The 16,433-nt window shown below is 40.2% G+C and overlaps 1 protein-coding gene across 7 annotated transcripts in view; it reads left to right on the top strand.

The window, feature by feature from the left end:
• Positions 1-16,433, top strand: part of eef2k (eukaryotic elongation factor 2 kinase) — a 29,426-nt gene that overhangs the window by 2,575 nt on the left and 10,418 nt on the right. For 5 of the 7 annotated variants that reach the window (XM_057826502.1, XM_057826501.1, XM_057826500.1 and 2 more), the window contains exons 4-10: positions 136-192; positions 3,324-3,424; positions 13,261-13,321; positions 13,405-13,442; positions 13,765-13,936; positions 14,020-14,169; positions 16,265-16,397. In XM_057826502.1, coding sequence (XP_057682485.1) covers positions 136-192; positions 3,324-3,424; positions 13,261-13,321; positions 13,405-13,442; positions 13,765-13,936; positions 14,020-14,169; positions 16,265-16,397 — 712 coding nt within the window. The remainder of the gene's footprint in view (positions 1-135; positions 193-3,323; positions 3,425-13,260; positions 13,322-13,404; positions 13,443-13,764; positions 13,937-14,019; positions 14,170-16,264; positions 16,398-16,433) is intronic. The other 2 variants (XM_057826505.1, XM_057826503.1) reach the window with 1 other exon arrangement.

Below are 16,433 nucleotides of genomic sequence, written 5' to 3'. Positions count from 1 at the left end.
CAAATATCTCAGTCTTTTTTTTGTGTGTGTATGTATGTAGTGTTGCTAAAGCATTGTTTGTATTTCTGCTGTTAATGATGTTGCATCATGTGCTATGCTGACAAAAAGTGGCTTTCTTCACCTTCTCCCACATAGAATCAAACAGAGCATGTGGCGGAAGGTTCGTACCAGGTTTTGTCTGAGAGTGCACGGGTATGTTCTACCATTTAAATTACTATGCTGTACCGCCCCTTCACTACTGATCATCTTATACCACCTTCCTTCACTGTTTTGGAGTGCCTTTTTTTCCTTTAACCGTAAAGCTTTTTACAACTTTCTCTTTTCCCCGTGTCTTTCTGTTTCATTCAGCTGCATGAATTATTTTTTTGGGAACTATCCACAGACACTTCATTACCTGCACAATCTTTGGCGCTGTAACATATAGAGTTGATGGAGTGAAGTGAGGGCAAACAATAGTAATGTAGAATGTTCTAAAAATGTATGGTCAAAATTATCTTTCAATGGTACGAATACTCTTATAAATATTAAAGTGCCTGTGACAGCAAAAAAATCATAAATAGGATTATTATGTGAATTAGAATCATGTTTTGAGATGATTCGACTATATACAACAATTTGGCAAAGCTCAGATGACGAGAAATTAGTCTTTTAATTTGCCGTTTAGATCGGCCTGTCATTATAGCGCTCTAGCGTCCCCAGATGGATAATGACGTCGGCAGGGTCACGATTTCATCCGATTTAGAATTCAGCCCATTGAGGGGGAAGATTCAGAACGAGTAAAATACGACTGAGAGCAGCAAAATGTCATGTTTGTTTCAATCTCCCTGCGCCAATATATTTACAGGATATTCTTTTTATCTAAATATTTTTCCCCAATTGCTAAATAAATGGTATGATCGTGACAAATAGCAGTCTTGTGCTAAATGGAATATGAAATATTAAAAATGCAGTTATTCAGTACGACAGGGCAAAATTACTGTATAATTTTCAAAACTGCCGACTTGTTCCTCTCCCGAACAGTATTTTATACCACCAGAGTTAGTCCGGCTTTTGTCATTTCCCTGCCTCGGCTTGGGAGACAGAGGAAAGAGCGTGAACAAAACAGGAGGCGTGACAGCTAGCCGACATGCTAACCCTAACCAAGCAGCTTTTCCGAGTCTTATTCTCACCTTTCGAAAACAAAAAATCACACAAAAGTATCCTGACTCATGTCACACACGGCGGCGGGGTTGATTGTCTTCACCGATCAGCCAGCCCCCGGTGGCGAACAAGTTGCGGCCACGGCGGGCTGACAGTGCTCGTTGCCGGGAATGAACGCTGAAAATGGCCCATTCTCGGTGGACAAACCGGCCAAAGTCTCAGCAGGGGGGCTGCTCGTGGCCAAGCAGAAGAAAGCACATTCTCGGCGGGCACGCGAATAGGACCGAGGGGGTGGAAGTGACCATGGTCTGTGAGAAGCCGCCGGTCGTCAGCCGAGTGGCCTTCTCGGTAGACCACGAAGATTGTCACCCACAAAATGCAAGCCACCTCCTGATAAAAAACGTGTGCCATGATCCCAGTATTTGACATAATAAAAAACACGTAGCTGACTCACTTCCTCGTTGGTCCAATGGTCCCACAGTTGTCGGACTTGTTTTGGCTATTGTCGCTGTGAATGGGAACTTTTTGAAACCCAAAAAGGCTCACACGCCCCTCCCTGGTGCAGCAACAAAAGATTGCAGCACATTGGGCTGGTGTGATGCGAAAAATAAACAAAATAATCCGCTAAATCAGATGAATCCGAAGTCGTTCATCAAACTGTAGTATTGGCTGTATACTGAAGATGATTAGCCTCCTAACGTCACATTCGCATTCTTCGTCAATCCAGCAAGTCACTCATTTTCAGGGTGCGGGATTAGAAAAAAATGTATAAATATATTGACCACATCCACACACATCCAAGCGGTCTATTTCATTCAGGAGCATAAAATACCATGTGAAATATGAAATAAACATGTTTTTTTTTTCTGTCATAGGCACTTTAAGGAGTGAATATGAACATGAGTTTAACATGTATCAGTACGTACAGTTTTGCCTCAATTTATGTGTTTGAGATACGAGCGGTTTCTTGGATACTTTTCTGTTCTGAATTGGGACCAAAATTTGATCCAAGAGCACGAGATGATGGCAGTGAATTTATCAGCAATCAACATTTGTGTCAAGCTGTTCATTACAACCCCCATTTAAAACAGAATTACACTTTGTTTATTGAACTTCACACAGTTAGCCTTTTGAAATTCTATTAATTTAATGAAAATGCACAATACAAAAAATCAGGTGTGCTTATAAAACAGGCATAATCATCAGTGTTGCAGTACTTATACCCTTCAAGCAATGGATATTGCAACAAATATGTGTAAACAAACGATATACCAGTACTCACAGGCATATATTCTTTATCCTCTGCCAAAATGACAAATCTTCTTAACCTCAGAAGAGACCATCTGTCTTCATGTATTTTTTCATTTTGTAATTATTTCACTCTTTCCGTGTCAAAGCATGCCTGAGGAATAATAGTCAGCACCATTATCATTTTTCGTAAAAAAATTGTAATTTTAATGTGCACATGTACCTAATGTTGTCGCCTATTCGTGCACATTCACCTTTTTGTGGTCCTACATGGGTCCTGTTTGGTGAGCTGGAGATGAGACACATCCACATGAAGGCTCTATATTAATAGGAGTCGTTTGTTAGCTAGTTAGCAAATGCGGCGACGTACGAGGGAGACGTGCGCGCTGCCCTGGGTGTTAACGGATTAGGTTACTTGATGTGATGGATGACCCCGCCTGCTAAGAACGTTATTTTTGGACACGGCTGCAGATGACTATGAGACGTCACTAGGCGATTGCCGTGTCATCCATCTCGGTTGCTTTTTCAGTACAGACCCCCTTGAGATATTTTATATTGGTGTGCTTCAAAGTTCATTACGCCAATTAATTATGAATACATGAATACAGGAGGCGCAGTTTGATTTTGTTTTTTTTTTTTTACAGCAGAATTCTTGTAGAATTATACACAAATATTTGTATCCACTTTAGACAAGTCTGTCATTTGACACTACTTAACATCATGGTTAAAATTAAATATGTCAAGTATATATTATATTTTTTAAATTTTAACCCATGCTGTGAACTAGATAAAAAGTTAACATTTTGGTAGTAGGAAAAAAAATGTTTAAAATGTTTAATGTTTTTCCCATCAGCTCAAATCCTCTTGTTTGGATCCAATTTTTCCATATGATTGCTATTATCAATTTTTGAAGATAATTTAATTTATTGCTACAGGAGACGTGGATAAACGCTGTCAAAAAGGCCAAAGCTATGCCAGACCCCTGGGCCGAGTTTCACCTTGAAGATAAAGAGACCGAATCATGCTTACGTTACAGGTGGGAAATAACTTTAAGATACTCTTATATAGTCTATAACAGGGGTGTTAAATGTGCGGATGTCGACAGGGTTGTTCTGTCTGACAGGCACCTTTTAGCACATTCATACTTTATGGACAAAATAACTTGCTTATATTGTGATATTGGCACCATCATTCGTTCATTCACCCAGTCAAAACAGATTGGATGTCTAGCACCGTCAATATCAGTCAATGAGTTAAAAAGGAAGTGTCCCCAAAATGCCGCAAAACCAATAGGAAGTGACACCAAATCACCAGAAAGTAACCTGGAAATTCCCAAGAATCCACGGAAGCAGCCCGGAAATCCCTTGAAAATCAACAGTAAATGATCCAAAATTTATAGGAAGTTGCCCGTAAGTATCTTAAAATTACATGGAAGTGATGCAAAGGATAGAACATAGGACCTAACAAACCACCATGAAGCTTTGAACCAATAGGCTGCAAAGCTTCATTGCTTCAATGAGCTTCATTTGGCCATCACTGCTCCCTTGGGGGAGACAGTCACAGCCTTTGCTGCTACTTGCCGTCAACACTGTTGTCGTTCAACATGCCTCCTAGCATTCATTGCAGAGCTACAAATGTAAATAACAATCAAAATTAATGTTCTGTGCTAAATATTTCTTCGATTACTGTTCCAGTTGTTTCATTAATTGCTAGTTATGGTATTTGCTAACACTTTATTTCAAAGTGGCGCTTTAAGACTGTTATAATACATGCATAATTATGAAATGACACTGTCATGAGCGATAACAAATGCTTATAACAGATGTCTATTACAGTTATCCGGAAAATTATCTCACTTTTGAATGGATGTAAAAGATCTGAGCTGGACATAAATGGAGTGACATAATTTGCAGGATGGCACTTCATGATATTTGTCATCAGCATTCAGTAATGACCATGATAGTGTCATGTCATAATTATAACGGTCTTATAACAATCTTATGACGGCACTGTCAAATAAAGCATTACCTATTAACCCAAATAAATCAACAAAAAAGCTGCACTGGACTATAGACCCTACTCACCAACGTCACAGAATGACGTGTCGCTGTATCCGGCAGCCATATTGTCCATCATTGTTTATCCGTATTCTCAATGGTTTCAATTTGTCGTGCAATTTATAGTGCAATTCATGGAAGCCCCGGTGCTTTCAGACGCAGTGAATAAATAGAGGTTAGATTTTGTGCCCGAACCCGAACCCGGCCCACAATTTAAGCATTCACGTTCGGGTCAGGTCGGGTCGGGCTGCCATGCCGGACTAATAAATTATTTAAAAAAAAAAAAAAAAAAATGGAGAGCATGCTCTCTGTATTGCGCTTTTGCTTGTGCGTGTGCACGAACGCCGTGGCGCCGGCCGCTTTTTCTTCTTGTCCTCCCGCTGCACGGCCGAGGCGCCGCCCTCTCCTGTTCCCTCTCCTTGTCAGAGAGGCGTGTCCATGTGAGAACAATATCCCACACACTCAGAAATATGTTTAACAAACTTTCCCAGCGTTATTTCGTTGTGTGAATGCTTTGATAAATCAAAAAAAAATATCTAGATTATTTAAACATTAAGAAAACTTGCGTTTTTTTCTGCCAACTCGAAGAAATGAAAATAAATTGCTGCTGCTGCGTTTTTTCCGCGTCACTCAAAAAAAAAAAAAAAATCGGGTTTTTCGGGCTCGGGCCTGCAAATCTAGTTAAGTGATCGAGCTCGGGCCGGGTCGGGCCTCAATACCAGCGGGCCGTGTCGGGTCGGGCTGGATTTTTTAGGCCCGAACTAGGCTCTAAATTGTGTCATTGGATCACTCATTGGATGTGTTGCATAAAAGGCGTTATGCGGAAAAGATTCAGTCTATCCATTCGCCAGATCCATATTTAGAGTCTAAATCGATATTTTTCGACCCGCTGTCTTCGCCCTCTCTGCCTGACATCTGCTACTCTGATATCTACAGCTATCTTGTCCACACAAAATTAGCCTATTTTCACGATAGTTTGAAAAACTTTAAGAGCAGCACTCTAAGCAACATTACCCTGTGTGACCCTTTACTTCCAATTTTCTAAAATGGCGACAATCAAAAAAAAAAAAAGTTGACTGCGATGGCCGACGCTTCAAGGATAGGTGGATATTGGACTATTTCTTCAATAAAACACGCAACAACTGTGTCTGCCTCATTTGCAAAGAGACAGTCGCTGTTTTCAAAGAGTTCGATGTGACGCGATAATGATATTACCGAACAAGGCACGCTGACATGTACGACAACATTACAGGGAAGATACGCAGTGAGAAATTATAGCAACTTGAAGCTAGTTTAATTTCACAGCAGCAGTATTTTGCAAGAGCCCGAGTGTCAAAAGAGAACGCTACAAAGACGAGATTGTTGAAATTATGAATAAAAAAATAAATAAAGCAAATGTGACACACAGAAGGGCTTGCTAAAATTTGTTTAAATATATTGTTCTGTGTAAATCAGCCAAGGTAGCCCCCCGCATTTTTACCACACCAAATCTGGCCCCCTTTGCAAAAGGTTTGGACACACCTGTTTAAATGATGATCCGTAGACGAGACCAGCTTCTTTCACTTGGTACCAGCTAAATACTATTCAAAATATAATGATGGCAGAAGAAATAAGCATCTTGAATTTGAAACCGTATGTTGTCGGCGATTAGCCTCGCAATGATCTTAATTGTGGTTGTCAGCCCAAAACCCTCTAAATATATATTAAATGCGTCTTACCAGATATAAAATGACTACTACATAATCTGTGGTGATCGCTTGGTGCCCAGTTTTCTCGTCGAATTGCAGCAGTCCATCTCGCTCTCCTCTCCGGGTCTCTCGGAATACGGTCGAATTTCAAGTCTCTCCGTCTATCTTCTCTGTTACTGCAACCAACCGCCACACACGCCTTCACCATTCTGATTATTAATGTTAACGAGCAGAAAAACACGCCATAATAGGAGGAATTTACGTAGCGGTAATGCGTAAACACGACGAGCTGACGGACAATATGGCGCGGAGGCGTGGTTGTGACGTCATGTGAGTGGGGTCTATAAGCCGCAGGATTCAAAATGAGGGGGAAAAGTTGCGGCTTATAGTCCAAAAATTACGGTAATTACGATAAATATGGCCCACGAACCAAAATTTGTTTGACACCCCTGGTCTAGAAGCATGTAGATGATGTAAGGCAAAGCTTCAATCATCTTGTTCACATGTACTTATCTCTGTATCGAAGTGACCACAAAACAGAAGTATCTGAGGTGTTTGTTCAACCAGATAACATTTGTCTTTTCACTCCTTTTAAGGTTCTTAACTAGTCCTTCCAGCCGACCTTCCTGTTTACATTCTTACAGGCAAAAAAATGAACAATCTTAGGTGGTTTTGTTGAGATGCATTTTGTGACTCTTGGATTTTTTAAAACTAAGTGAACAGGAAATAACTGGACCAAATTTACAATGTAAAAACAAAAGGAGGATTGTTCCTCTGACCTTCTTTCTATTTACATTTTTGCATTCATAAGATATGAGATTACGCTCACGTGGTTGTTTGCATTCCGTTTAAGCTTGCACGTATTACCATCTGAACAGTAAACAAACAAAAAAAAGTGACATTGCGCCGTACATGTTTTATTTCCTTTTAGTCTGACCAGTGTAACCTGATTTAATTGAACCTGCATTGAAACTCAGGTCCGTTTCTAGGTCGAAAACAGCAGCTCGTCAGGGCCTGTTTTGCTTGCTGACCGTTGTGTTTAAATGCAGGAACCCGGGAAGCTTAAGCTCTTGCATACATCTGGGTTCTCAGACACGTAGCGCCACGTAACGCCATTGGCAGACGCACAATGCAGGATGTTTTTTTTCCGCTGAGTTTACTGTTCACATTCAAGCCAGAGAGAGCGCGAAAGGGAGGGAGCGGTGGCTATTCATGTGCTAAATTTACACTCCTCTTCCTCCTCCACTTCTACTTTATGCCCACTTTAGTATCATAAAGCCAAACAGCACACTGTGTTCCTAGCTTAATGTTGTTTGCCATCTTAAAACAGGACTTTAAATGTGTGTTGAGTTGAGCGGCACTCCTACTTTCTGCAAAGTAGCTTTCACTATACATTCCTGGGCCAAGTCAAACAGACATGCTAACCAGGTTGATGTGTACACGGAGTGGGGTAAAGAGTAATTTGGAGATAATGCAGTGTATATGGACTGGGGCTGTGTTTATGGCGAGCATAACAAAAGATGCTGCGGTGAGGTCTGGTGACTGATTTGTAGTGGTGTGGGAGGGAGCATTTTTTTTCTGTCTTTAATCATGAGGCTAGGGTCGTGCGAGTGCAAGCACGTGATGTTAGAAGTAGCAGTTAAAATTAAAGACACTTGACATGTTTATGACCTAAAAATAATACGTTAGCTTATGAGTTGTTGTTATTTTCAAATATTGAATGCAGTTGTTTTTCATTACAGGAAGTCACTTTGCATTTTAGGGAAAAAATGCATCATATTATCATTTATAGTTAGACATTAGACTCTTTTGCACTGTAGGAACTACCCGCAGTTCCTATTATTAACTCATTGGCTGATGTCCGATGTTCAAGTGAAAATGGATTGGACGTCTAGGGCCGTCACTTGCACTGAAAAATGAGCATTGACAATGAGTCCTCCCAGTTTAGGTTTTTATTACTATTAATGGCCGTATTTTTAAAAATGGAACGAGAGGTAGACAGTGCTGCGTCTGCAGTGATGCGGACTCTGCATCGGTCTGTCGTGGCGAAGAGAGAGCTGAGCCGAAAAGCGAAGCTCTCTATTTTAGGGCTGTCCCAAACGACTAATTTTCTCCCGATTAGTCAGCCGACTATTTTTACGATTAGTCGACTAATCTAATAATTAAACTTCTTTTTTTTATTTAAAAAAAAAAATAATTTAGCAATGAAATTTTTGTTGACGCTTATCAATTCACAAAAAAACATATTGGAACACCTAAATTATTTATTAAAGTACAAATAAACACGTAAATAACAATAATAAATCACAAATAAACAATGAGTTCAAATGCTGATAGAATTAACTAGTGTAGCATCCCGATTGGAAAGATGGTCTCTTAAACTGATGGTTTACAACTTTTATTCCATCCTTGATGTAAACGCACAAGAACTATGGTGCACACAAATTAAACAATTAGAAATTAACAAAAACTTTTCACCTTTTTCCTTTTAAACCTTATTTATATATCAATGAATTGGCTATATGAATAGCCTTTACCTTAAATTATTACCTTATATTGACAATCTCTCCCTTGAGTGCAATCACTGTATATACTGTACAGAGGTTGCGCTAGACATTTTCGTTGTCTGTCATTTTGACTGACAGGGTCATAAAAATCCGGTCATAATCTATTTTTACCAGTCACTGAAATTTTAAAAATGATAATGATGACATATTCAATAGTATTTAGTTTTCATTCATTTTTAATTTTGTAATGCTTGCTTGGCGGCGAATAATTAAGACACTGAAGTTGTATTTTTCTCCCTCTTTTTACTCTGCTTACCGCCAACAACACCAACAAAACAACTCCACTCCCAAAGAAAAAGAGGCAGCCATATAGACCCCAATCACCAACGTCACACAATGATCTTAATTGTGGTTGTCAGCCCAAAATCTTCTAAATATATATTAAATGCATCTTACCAGATATAAAATGACTACTACATAGTCTGTGGTGATCGTTTGGTGCCCAGATTTCTTGTCGAATTACAGCAGTCCATCTCGCTCTCCTCTTCGGGTCTCTCAGAATACGGTAGAACTTCAAGTCTCTCCGTCTATCTTCTCTGTTACTGCAACCGACCGCCACACACGCCTTCACCATTTTGATTATTAATGTTAACGAGCAGAAAAACACGCCGTAATAGGAGGCATGTACGTAGCGGTAATGTGTAAACACGACGAGCTGACGGACAATATGGCTGCTCCAGTCAGGGGGCGGAGTTGTGACGTCATGTGATTGGGGTCTATAGACAAGTTTCCTGAGCGAAATATGGGCGCCGCCATCTAGGAAAATGTCTGCTTCGCACTTCCGGTCCGGTTGAGTAGCAGTGTATTAGCAGTGTATTGACGACGATAAAACTACGAAATCAAGCCAGAGCAACCCATGGAATCTTCAAAAATTGATTCAGCACGACCTAGATGACACGTAGATGAGATTGGATAGCAGTTCGTGTCACGTCGTTGATCATTCGTGGACAAAATTATTAACAACGGTCAGCCTGTGTTAACGTGAGGAACGGATTGATACTACGGCCATTAGTGACCAAAATGTGGTGAAATTACAAGTTATATTACATTTGCCGACTGCAGAAGGGCTGACATGGATTGTTTTGTTACAAGGAAATGCTACAAGGTTATGTACATATGATGTTAACACAGATAGTATGTTATTCTTTTTTTTTTTTTTATTGCAGGCATTGATCGCAATAAAACATTTAGACATGATTCCATTTCTTGTTTTTTTTAAAAACGATTGGTGCACTCCAAAACAGGTCAATAAATCACATTTATAAAAGTATTGCAAAAATAGCATACGAGAATGTGATATCAGACCGCAGAGCTCCGGAGCCTCGTGAACAAATAGCGACATCACGGAGGCCCTCGGCGGCATTTAGATGTGCTTTTTTCCCGTCCTCGGTAATTCCAGCTCCAATAGCATATATTTAAAGATGCTGCCGTTCACAAGTTCGTAGTTGGATCACGGCGTTCCCGGCGAACCACAGTCTGTCACAATTCCTGCCTCTCTCTCGGCCTCTCCCGGGAGTCGAGCTGTCATCATCATTGTGGAACGCAAACGATATATATTCGATATATGTCCATCAACGTACAAGTCAAGTTGTCTTCCCTTTTATAACAGCGTTTCCCAGCTGTAAACAAACGAATAAAAACTTGTAACACTTGGATTTATGCGGTGCATACACGATTAGCAACAGGCGAATAGCAGAAGTAGCAGAAGCTAGTTGTTGTAAAAACAATTAAACTTCGTAATTACAATCATCATCGTAATATCAATAGCAAAGGCAACAAGTCGTTTCATGCGCCAGATTTTAGGTTTCGTATTTTTAGAGCACATTACCTTCCATAACAGCGGGGGCATGACTGCAGGAGCTGTCAGTTTTGTACATCTCCTTCCGTCCCTCCTGTATGACGAGTACGAGCACCCATGGTTTGGAAATCGACATGGTACGAAGCATGGAGGCCTTGGCTTGGTTCTCCACCCGCCTACATCAAAATAACATTCCCGGGATCTTGTATAAAGACCTTCCAACTTCGATTCCACCGCCATTGACTTCAATGGTAAACAGGCGGAAACGGAAGGGGAAGGAAGACATAAGGAAGTAAACCGGTACCTCGAAAACTTGTCTATACACAGGCGGCAATCTAGTCCACCAATTGGATCACGCGCTGGCACACCGGGTGCACCAATAAGAACCTCGCGTTGATGTGTCAATCACGGTGCTGCCGCCAGACCCCGGTGACGCTACAATATTCTGACAGAATAGCCAACGACGTCATGCATTAAGAGAGACAATAGCTAATTAATATGCTAACTCGCCACCCTGTGGTCTGGGGTGTGAATTGCAACCTGTCAAAATGACGGGCGGACTTCAGTTTTTTCCGTCACCGTTTTAAAAAAACGGTCAACGACGGAAAATATCCGGTTAACGCGACCCCTGATACTGTATATATTTATGACCTTTTAACCTTATGTAATTTTCTATACCATAAAATAAACCATAACATTAAATAAACCTTTCAATTAGCATTAAGAACAATACTAATAGCACTTATATAGGCCCATTGTCAATGAAACATCATTATTTAGTAAGGTGACGGCACTTGAGGTGTTTATTCACGGCCGACGTGCAGCCAAGCTTGGCATTGAAGAGACAGGACAGAAGTGTGTACCCTCCTTTGTTTCTTTGAAATAAGTCAATGTTTTGGACACTCTGGTGCGCTTTTTTTGGCTTTGTGCTGCTTTTCCCACTTGCATACAGAGCATCCGACATTCTGAACTTTCCACGCATATATATTTTTAACCCTTCATTAACCGTCGACGGGATGTTGTGGTCGTCGACGGATTTACGTCATCGATGGCGTCGACTATGTCGACTAGTCGGGACAGCTCTACTCTATTTATCGGTTGATCTATATTCCTACCCTCACCTATGGCCACGAGCTGTGGGCCGTGACCGAAAGAACAAGATCCCGGATACAAGTGACCGAAAGCAGTTTCCTCCTAAGTAGGCATGTGCTGATTACCGGTTTCAAGGTATACCATGGTATGAAAACATCACGGTTTCAAAACTGAAAAAAATTTCTGTCATACCGTCCCGAAGGCATTATCTATTTTTTATGTACCATAAATGCAGGGAGAAATCCCTCACTTGCAGCTGCAGCTGCAAGGCTCAACCCTCCCTCACCGGTTGTTGCTCAGTGTCAGTGAGTCAGCTGTGCCACACGATGGCTGGAGGAGGTGGAACTCCTGAACCCCCCCATTGAAGAAAATGAAATCGCTGGTATGGAAATACTTCGGCTACAGAAAAGTTACAGATGGCCGCGGCTTAGAGGAGGAGGGCCAACCGATATGTAAAACATGTTTGCGGAGGGTTGCAGTCGAGGAGGCAATACCTCCAATATGATTTCCTATTTATACAAATTAAAGGTTGGTAAACACTATCATGAATGTTTCCCACCAGCTACTAGAGTAAACTCCAGCGTGTTTAGTGTGTCTAGCGGTGGCTAAACATGTAAATGTGTTATAATGTAAATATGATACGAGTCATACACACGTATTTTTCATAGAAAATATTTTAATTATTTTTGTTCTGATGTTAATACGTAATGTTAAGCTGTGGCTGTGGGTTTACGCTCACCTAAAGGACTGCATTTATTTTCATTTTATTTAGAATATTTGTTATTTATTTAGTTAATTTTAACTTCGCATTATACTTATATTCCAATTTGCTAATATTTTTTGAAAAATAAAAATCCTGTTCAATGGAAAAACGTTTTTTTTGTTTGTTTTTTTTTTTTTTGTCGTTTTTTTTTTAAAACCCAGATATCTCAACTTAAAACATTTTAGAGCTGTAATTGCAATACCGAGAAACCGTGATATTTATGCTGAAGGTTATCATACCGTCAGAATCTCATACCGGCACATGCCTGCTCAGAAGGGTGTCTGGGCCCTCCCCCTACTGATCAGGTCAGAAGCTCGGTCATCCGGGAGCGGCTCGGAGTAGAGCGTCCGCTCCTCCGCATCGAGAGGAGCCAGATGAGGCTGCTCGGGCATCTGATTAAGATGCCTCCGGGGCGCCTCCCTGGAGTGGTGTTCCGAGCACGTCCCACGGGGAGGAGGCCACGAGGCCGACCAAGGACAGTCTCCCAAGCGTGTCCTAGGAATGCTTTGGGATCCACCAAGAAGAGCTGGATGAAGTGACTGGGGAGAAGGAAGTCCGGGCTTCCATTCTTAAGCTGCTGCCCCCGCGACCCGACCTAAGAAAAGCGGGAGAAAATGGATGGATGGACATAACACCTACCAGCAATTTTTAGTATACAAAATAAATACACCTTGTTAAAAAAAAAATCTGTCATAATTTTAGTTAATGTTTTTCTGCATCTTTTTTCTTAAAATATTGAATAAATAGTTTTTCATTTTTTTAAAATAAAGGATAAAATCGGAAAATACATGGTTTTTGATTGTTGTCTGCTTGTTTCAGTGTGTTTTATTATTTTTTTTTTATGTAAAGTGCTGGTTTTCTGCAAAAAATGAGTTTAACATGAGTCAACATTTTGAATTAATTGCAGGTATAATGCTGTCACAGGCGAGTGGGGCCAAGACCAGGTCCACATCAAGATGGCTGCACAGGTATTAACATTCATTTGGGCCTGAAACTGTTGCAATATACTGTAGGTTCTATTTAAGGTCGGCTATCTTTATCTCTTACACAGCCCTTTGGGAGAGGAGCCATGAGGGAGTGCTTCAGAACGTAAGTTAAACTATTTCCTTAGAGAGTTCCAGTGTTTGTGTTGAGAGGCTTTGTCTTGCTCTCGTGACCCATGCGTCTTAACACTTCCTTACATGGTGTTGATTAATACCCAGAAATATGCTTCGTGGATTTTTTTTTTGCATGAGGCAGGGATCTTCCCTCCTCATGCTAAAAAACTATTTGGAACAGATGGTGGTAATGTCATCCAACAGGCAATAAAACGACCATCTAAAGAAATTATTCCTGCAACAAAAAGAATTCCCAAATGTTATAATGCGAATCGACAATGTACACCAAAGATTGTTTCCAATGCTCTTTCTAGGAAAAAGCTTTCAAGCTTCTCACATAGCAGCAACTGGAAGTCGGCTTCCAACTATGTGGCCAAGCGCTACATGGAGACCGTGGACAGAAGCGTCTACTTCGAGGACGTCCGCTTACAGATGGAGGCCAAACTCTGGGGTGAGGAGTTCAACCGCCACAGGCCTCCCAAACAGGTATACCTGACCTGTCCACGTATCAGATTTGAACCGGAAGACGAGTCGTAACATTTGGAAATGGATGGAAACGTGTGGGTCAGGTGGACATCATGCAGATGTGCGTGTTGGAGATGAACCAAAGGCCGGGCAAACCGCTCTTTCACCTAGAGCATTACATCGAGGGCAAGTACATTAAGTACAACTCCAACTCGGGATTTGTGCGGGACGACAACATCAGACTGACGCCGCAGGTAAATTGTTGATACTTATGGAAAATCTTTTACTGTTTTTTTTAGGGCTGCAGCTATTGAATATTTTAGTAATCGAGTATTACACTGAAAATTCCATCGATTAATCGGATAAAACACTTTTTTTTTTTTTTTTTAGGTAAAGAGCAATTATAAATATACATAAAAAAAAAACAAGACATTTCACCTAATATTGAACCATTTTTAGACAATGTCTTTATTTTAGATGTAAATTGTTGAAAACAGCCAACAATTGCATCTGCTTTCACTCGAAAAACTAACTTTATAAGATATTATTTCTTACCAAAAAATGTCATTACGCTTGATAACACACATAACTTAAAAGCTAGGTGTTTTTCCTACCTGTTTCAATTGAATTTCCATTTATGTCTAGCTATTTTTAAGTTCTAAATAAGTATTAAATTAGTCTAAATAATTGTCCTAATAAGATTATTATTAGTTTTTGCGGTGTTCAAAATAAATGATGATACCTGTTGTATTGGAGCACATTAGGCCCCATTACTACTTGGTCTTTTATCCATCAATGACTACAGAGCTAAAATTGACAGTTGGCTTTATTTATTTATTTATTTTATTTTACACTCTCATCACTCTACAGCGCGGTGTTTTTACAGTTTAAATAAAGCCTGTATGAAAGACACGTTAGCCACACATCAGCAGTTGTCGTAATTGATTGAAACATAGCCCTTTGCAGGGCTAACGTTACGTTAGCAAGGTACAGTAATGTTAATCTTATTTATTAGCGCTATGTTAACTTAATTTTACCTTGTCCCGAGTATTGCTCCTCCGCTCTTGGAGTAAACGCGGTGCCCTCGGTGGAGCTGCAGCATTGAAGACGTGCTGTACTGTTATGCAAGCGCTGTCTTACAGTGAATACATGAAACAGTGTTCGCCTTGGTGTCCAGCTTGAAATGCTCCTACACTTTTGACATTTTCTGCTTTTTTCTTGGTGCCTTTCTCTACGCTTTCGTTGGCTTCTTCGTCATTACCTCTATATTCATCGAATATATCATCATTCAAATCGTCATCATCATTGAAATCAAATATATCCGCCGCCTCTGTCTTCTTCCTGTACTCACGTCGCGCATCAAAAGTAGTCGGGCAAAACGGCATGCTTAGAGCTGGCAAATTTAAATGATTACGCGAGGCAGGGAAAATTCCTCCATCGATTTTTAAAATCGAGTTACTTGAATTATTCGAGTATATCAATTTTAAGAAATGTATGTATTGCATTATTCGCTGTATAAGGCGCATTGGAGTATAAGGCGCGCCCTCAATGAATGGCCTATTTTAAAACTGTTTTCATATACAGGTCGCACCGCATTATAAGGTGTAGTAGTAGTAGTAGTAGTGGTTTGGGTTGCATTATGCATCCACTAGGTGGAGCTGCGCTGAAGGGAATTTCGTGCCATGATTAACCAATAGTGATCCACATATAAAGCTCCTTGGATTATAGAGCAGTTGGGTTTTGAGAAAATACAAAGCTTTTTGGTGTGCCTTATAGTGCAGAAAATACAGTACAAATAAACCCTTTGAATGTTTTTCTTGTGAAGCGTATTTGGAAAGTATGTACAGTACGTCACTTTTTGTTAAATTACTGCCTCCTCATCATCAAAAAAATATACATATAGGTTGTTCCTCCTTAAAAATGTACTAAAAACAAACTAAGATACTCTATTTGTGTTGTTTTCATAGTCTTTGATCAATATTTTTGAGACACATCACAATGTCAAATGTATTTCAATCTCATCTAATATCTGTCTCATAGTTTTTGTAGTGCTTCATCTTTTCCATCGTTTTATGTTGCAGCATCGTTCCAAAAAGTATTGCGTAAAAACTGTGAATACGTATGTATGTATAATTGCTTTCATACATTTTAAACATCTTAAGAATCAGAACGTTAAATACTTTTATATTGCCATGGTGGGTTGTTTTTGGAAAAATATCCATTAGGAAATAATGAATCTATTCAATTTTGGGGAAATGATGTAACAGCAGAAGCACTTCATGTCTATGTTAACATTTCAGCAAAAATGTTCAACTCCTGCAAAGTAGTTTGTTGTCTTATATCCATCAGGCATTCAGCCACTTCAGTTTTGAGCGTTCGGGCCATCAACTGATTGTGGTGGACATCCAGGGCGTAGGTGATCTTTACACCGACCCGCAGATTCACACAGATAGGGGAACTGATTTTGGCGACGGGAATCTGGGTACGTATCTTCTTTTGTTGTGTAATAATGCGTACT

This window comes from Corythoichthys intestinalis, chromosome 21, assembly GCF_030265065.1.
Source record: "Corythoichthys intestinalis isolate RoL2023-P3 chromosome 21, ASM3026506v1, whole genome shotgun sequence".
In the NCBI taxonomy this organism is placed as follows: domain Eukaryota; kingdom Metazoa; phylum Chordata; class Actinopteri; order Syngnathiformes; family Syngnathidae; genus Corythoichthys; species Corythoichthys intestinalis.
The sequence above is the reverse complement of the archived record's forward strand: the minus strand, read 5'-3'. Positions and strand labels throughout refer to the sequence as shown.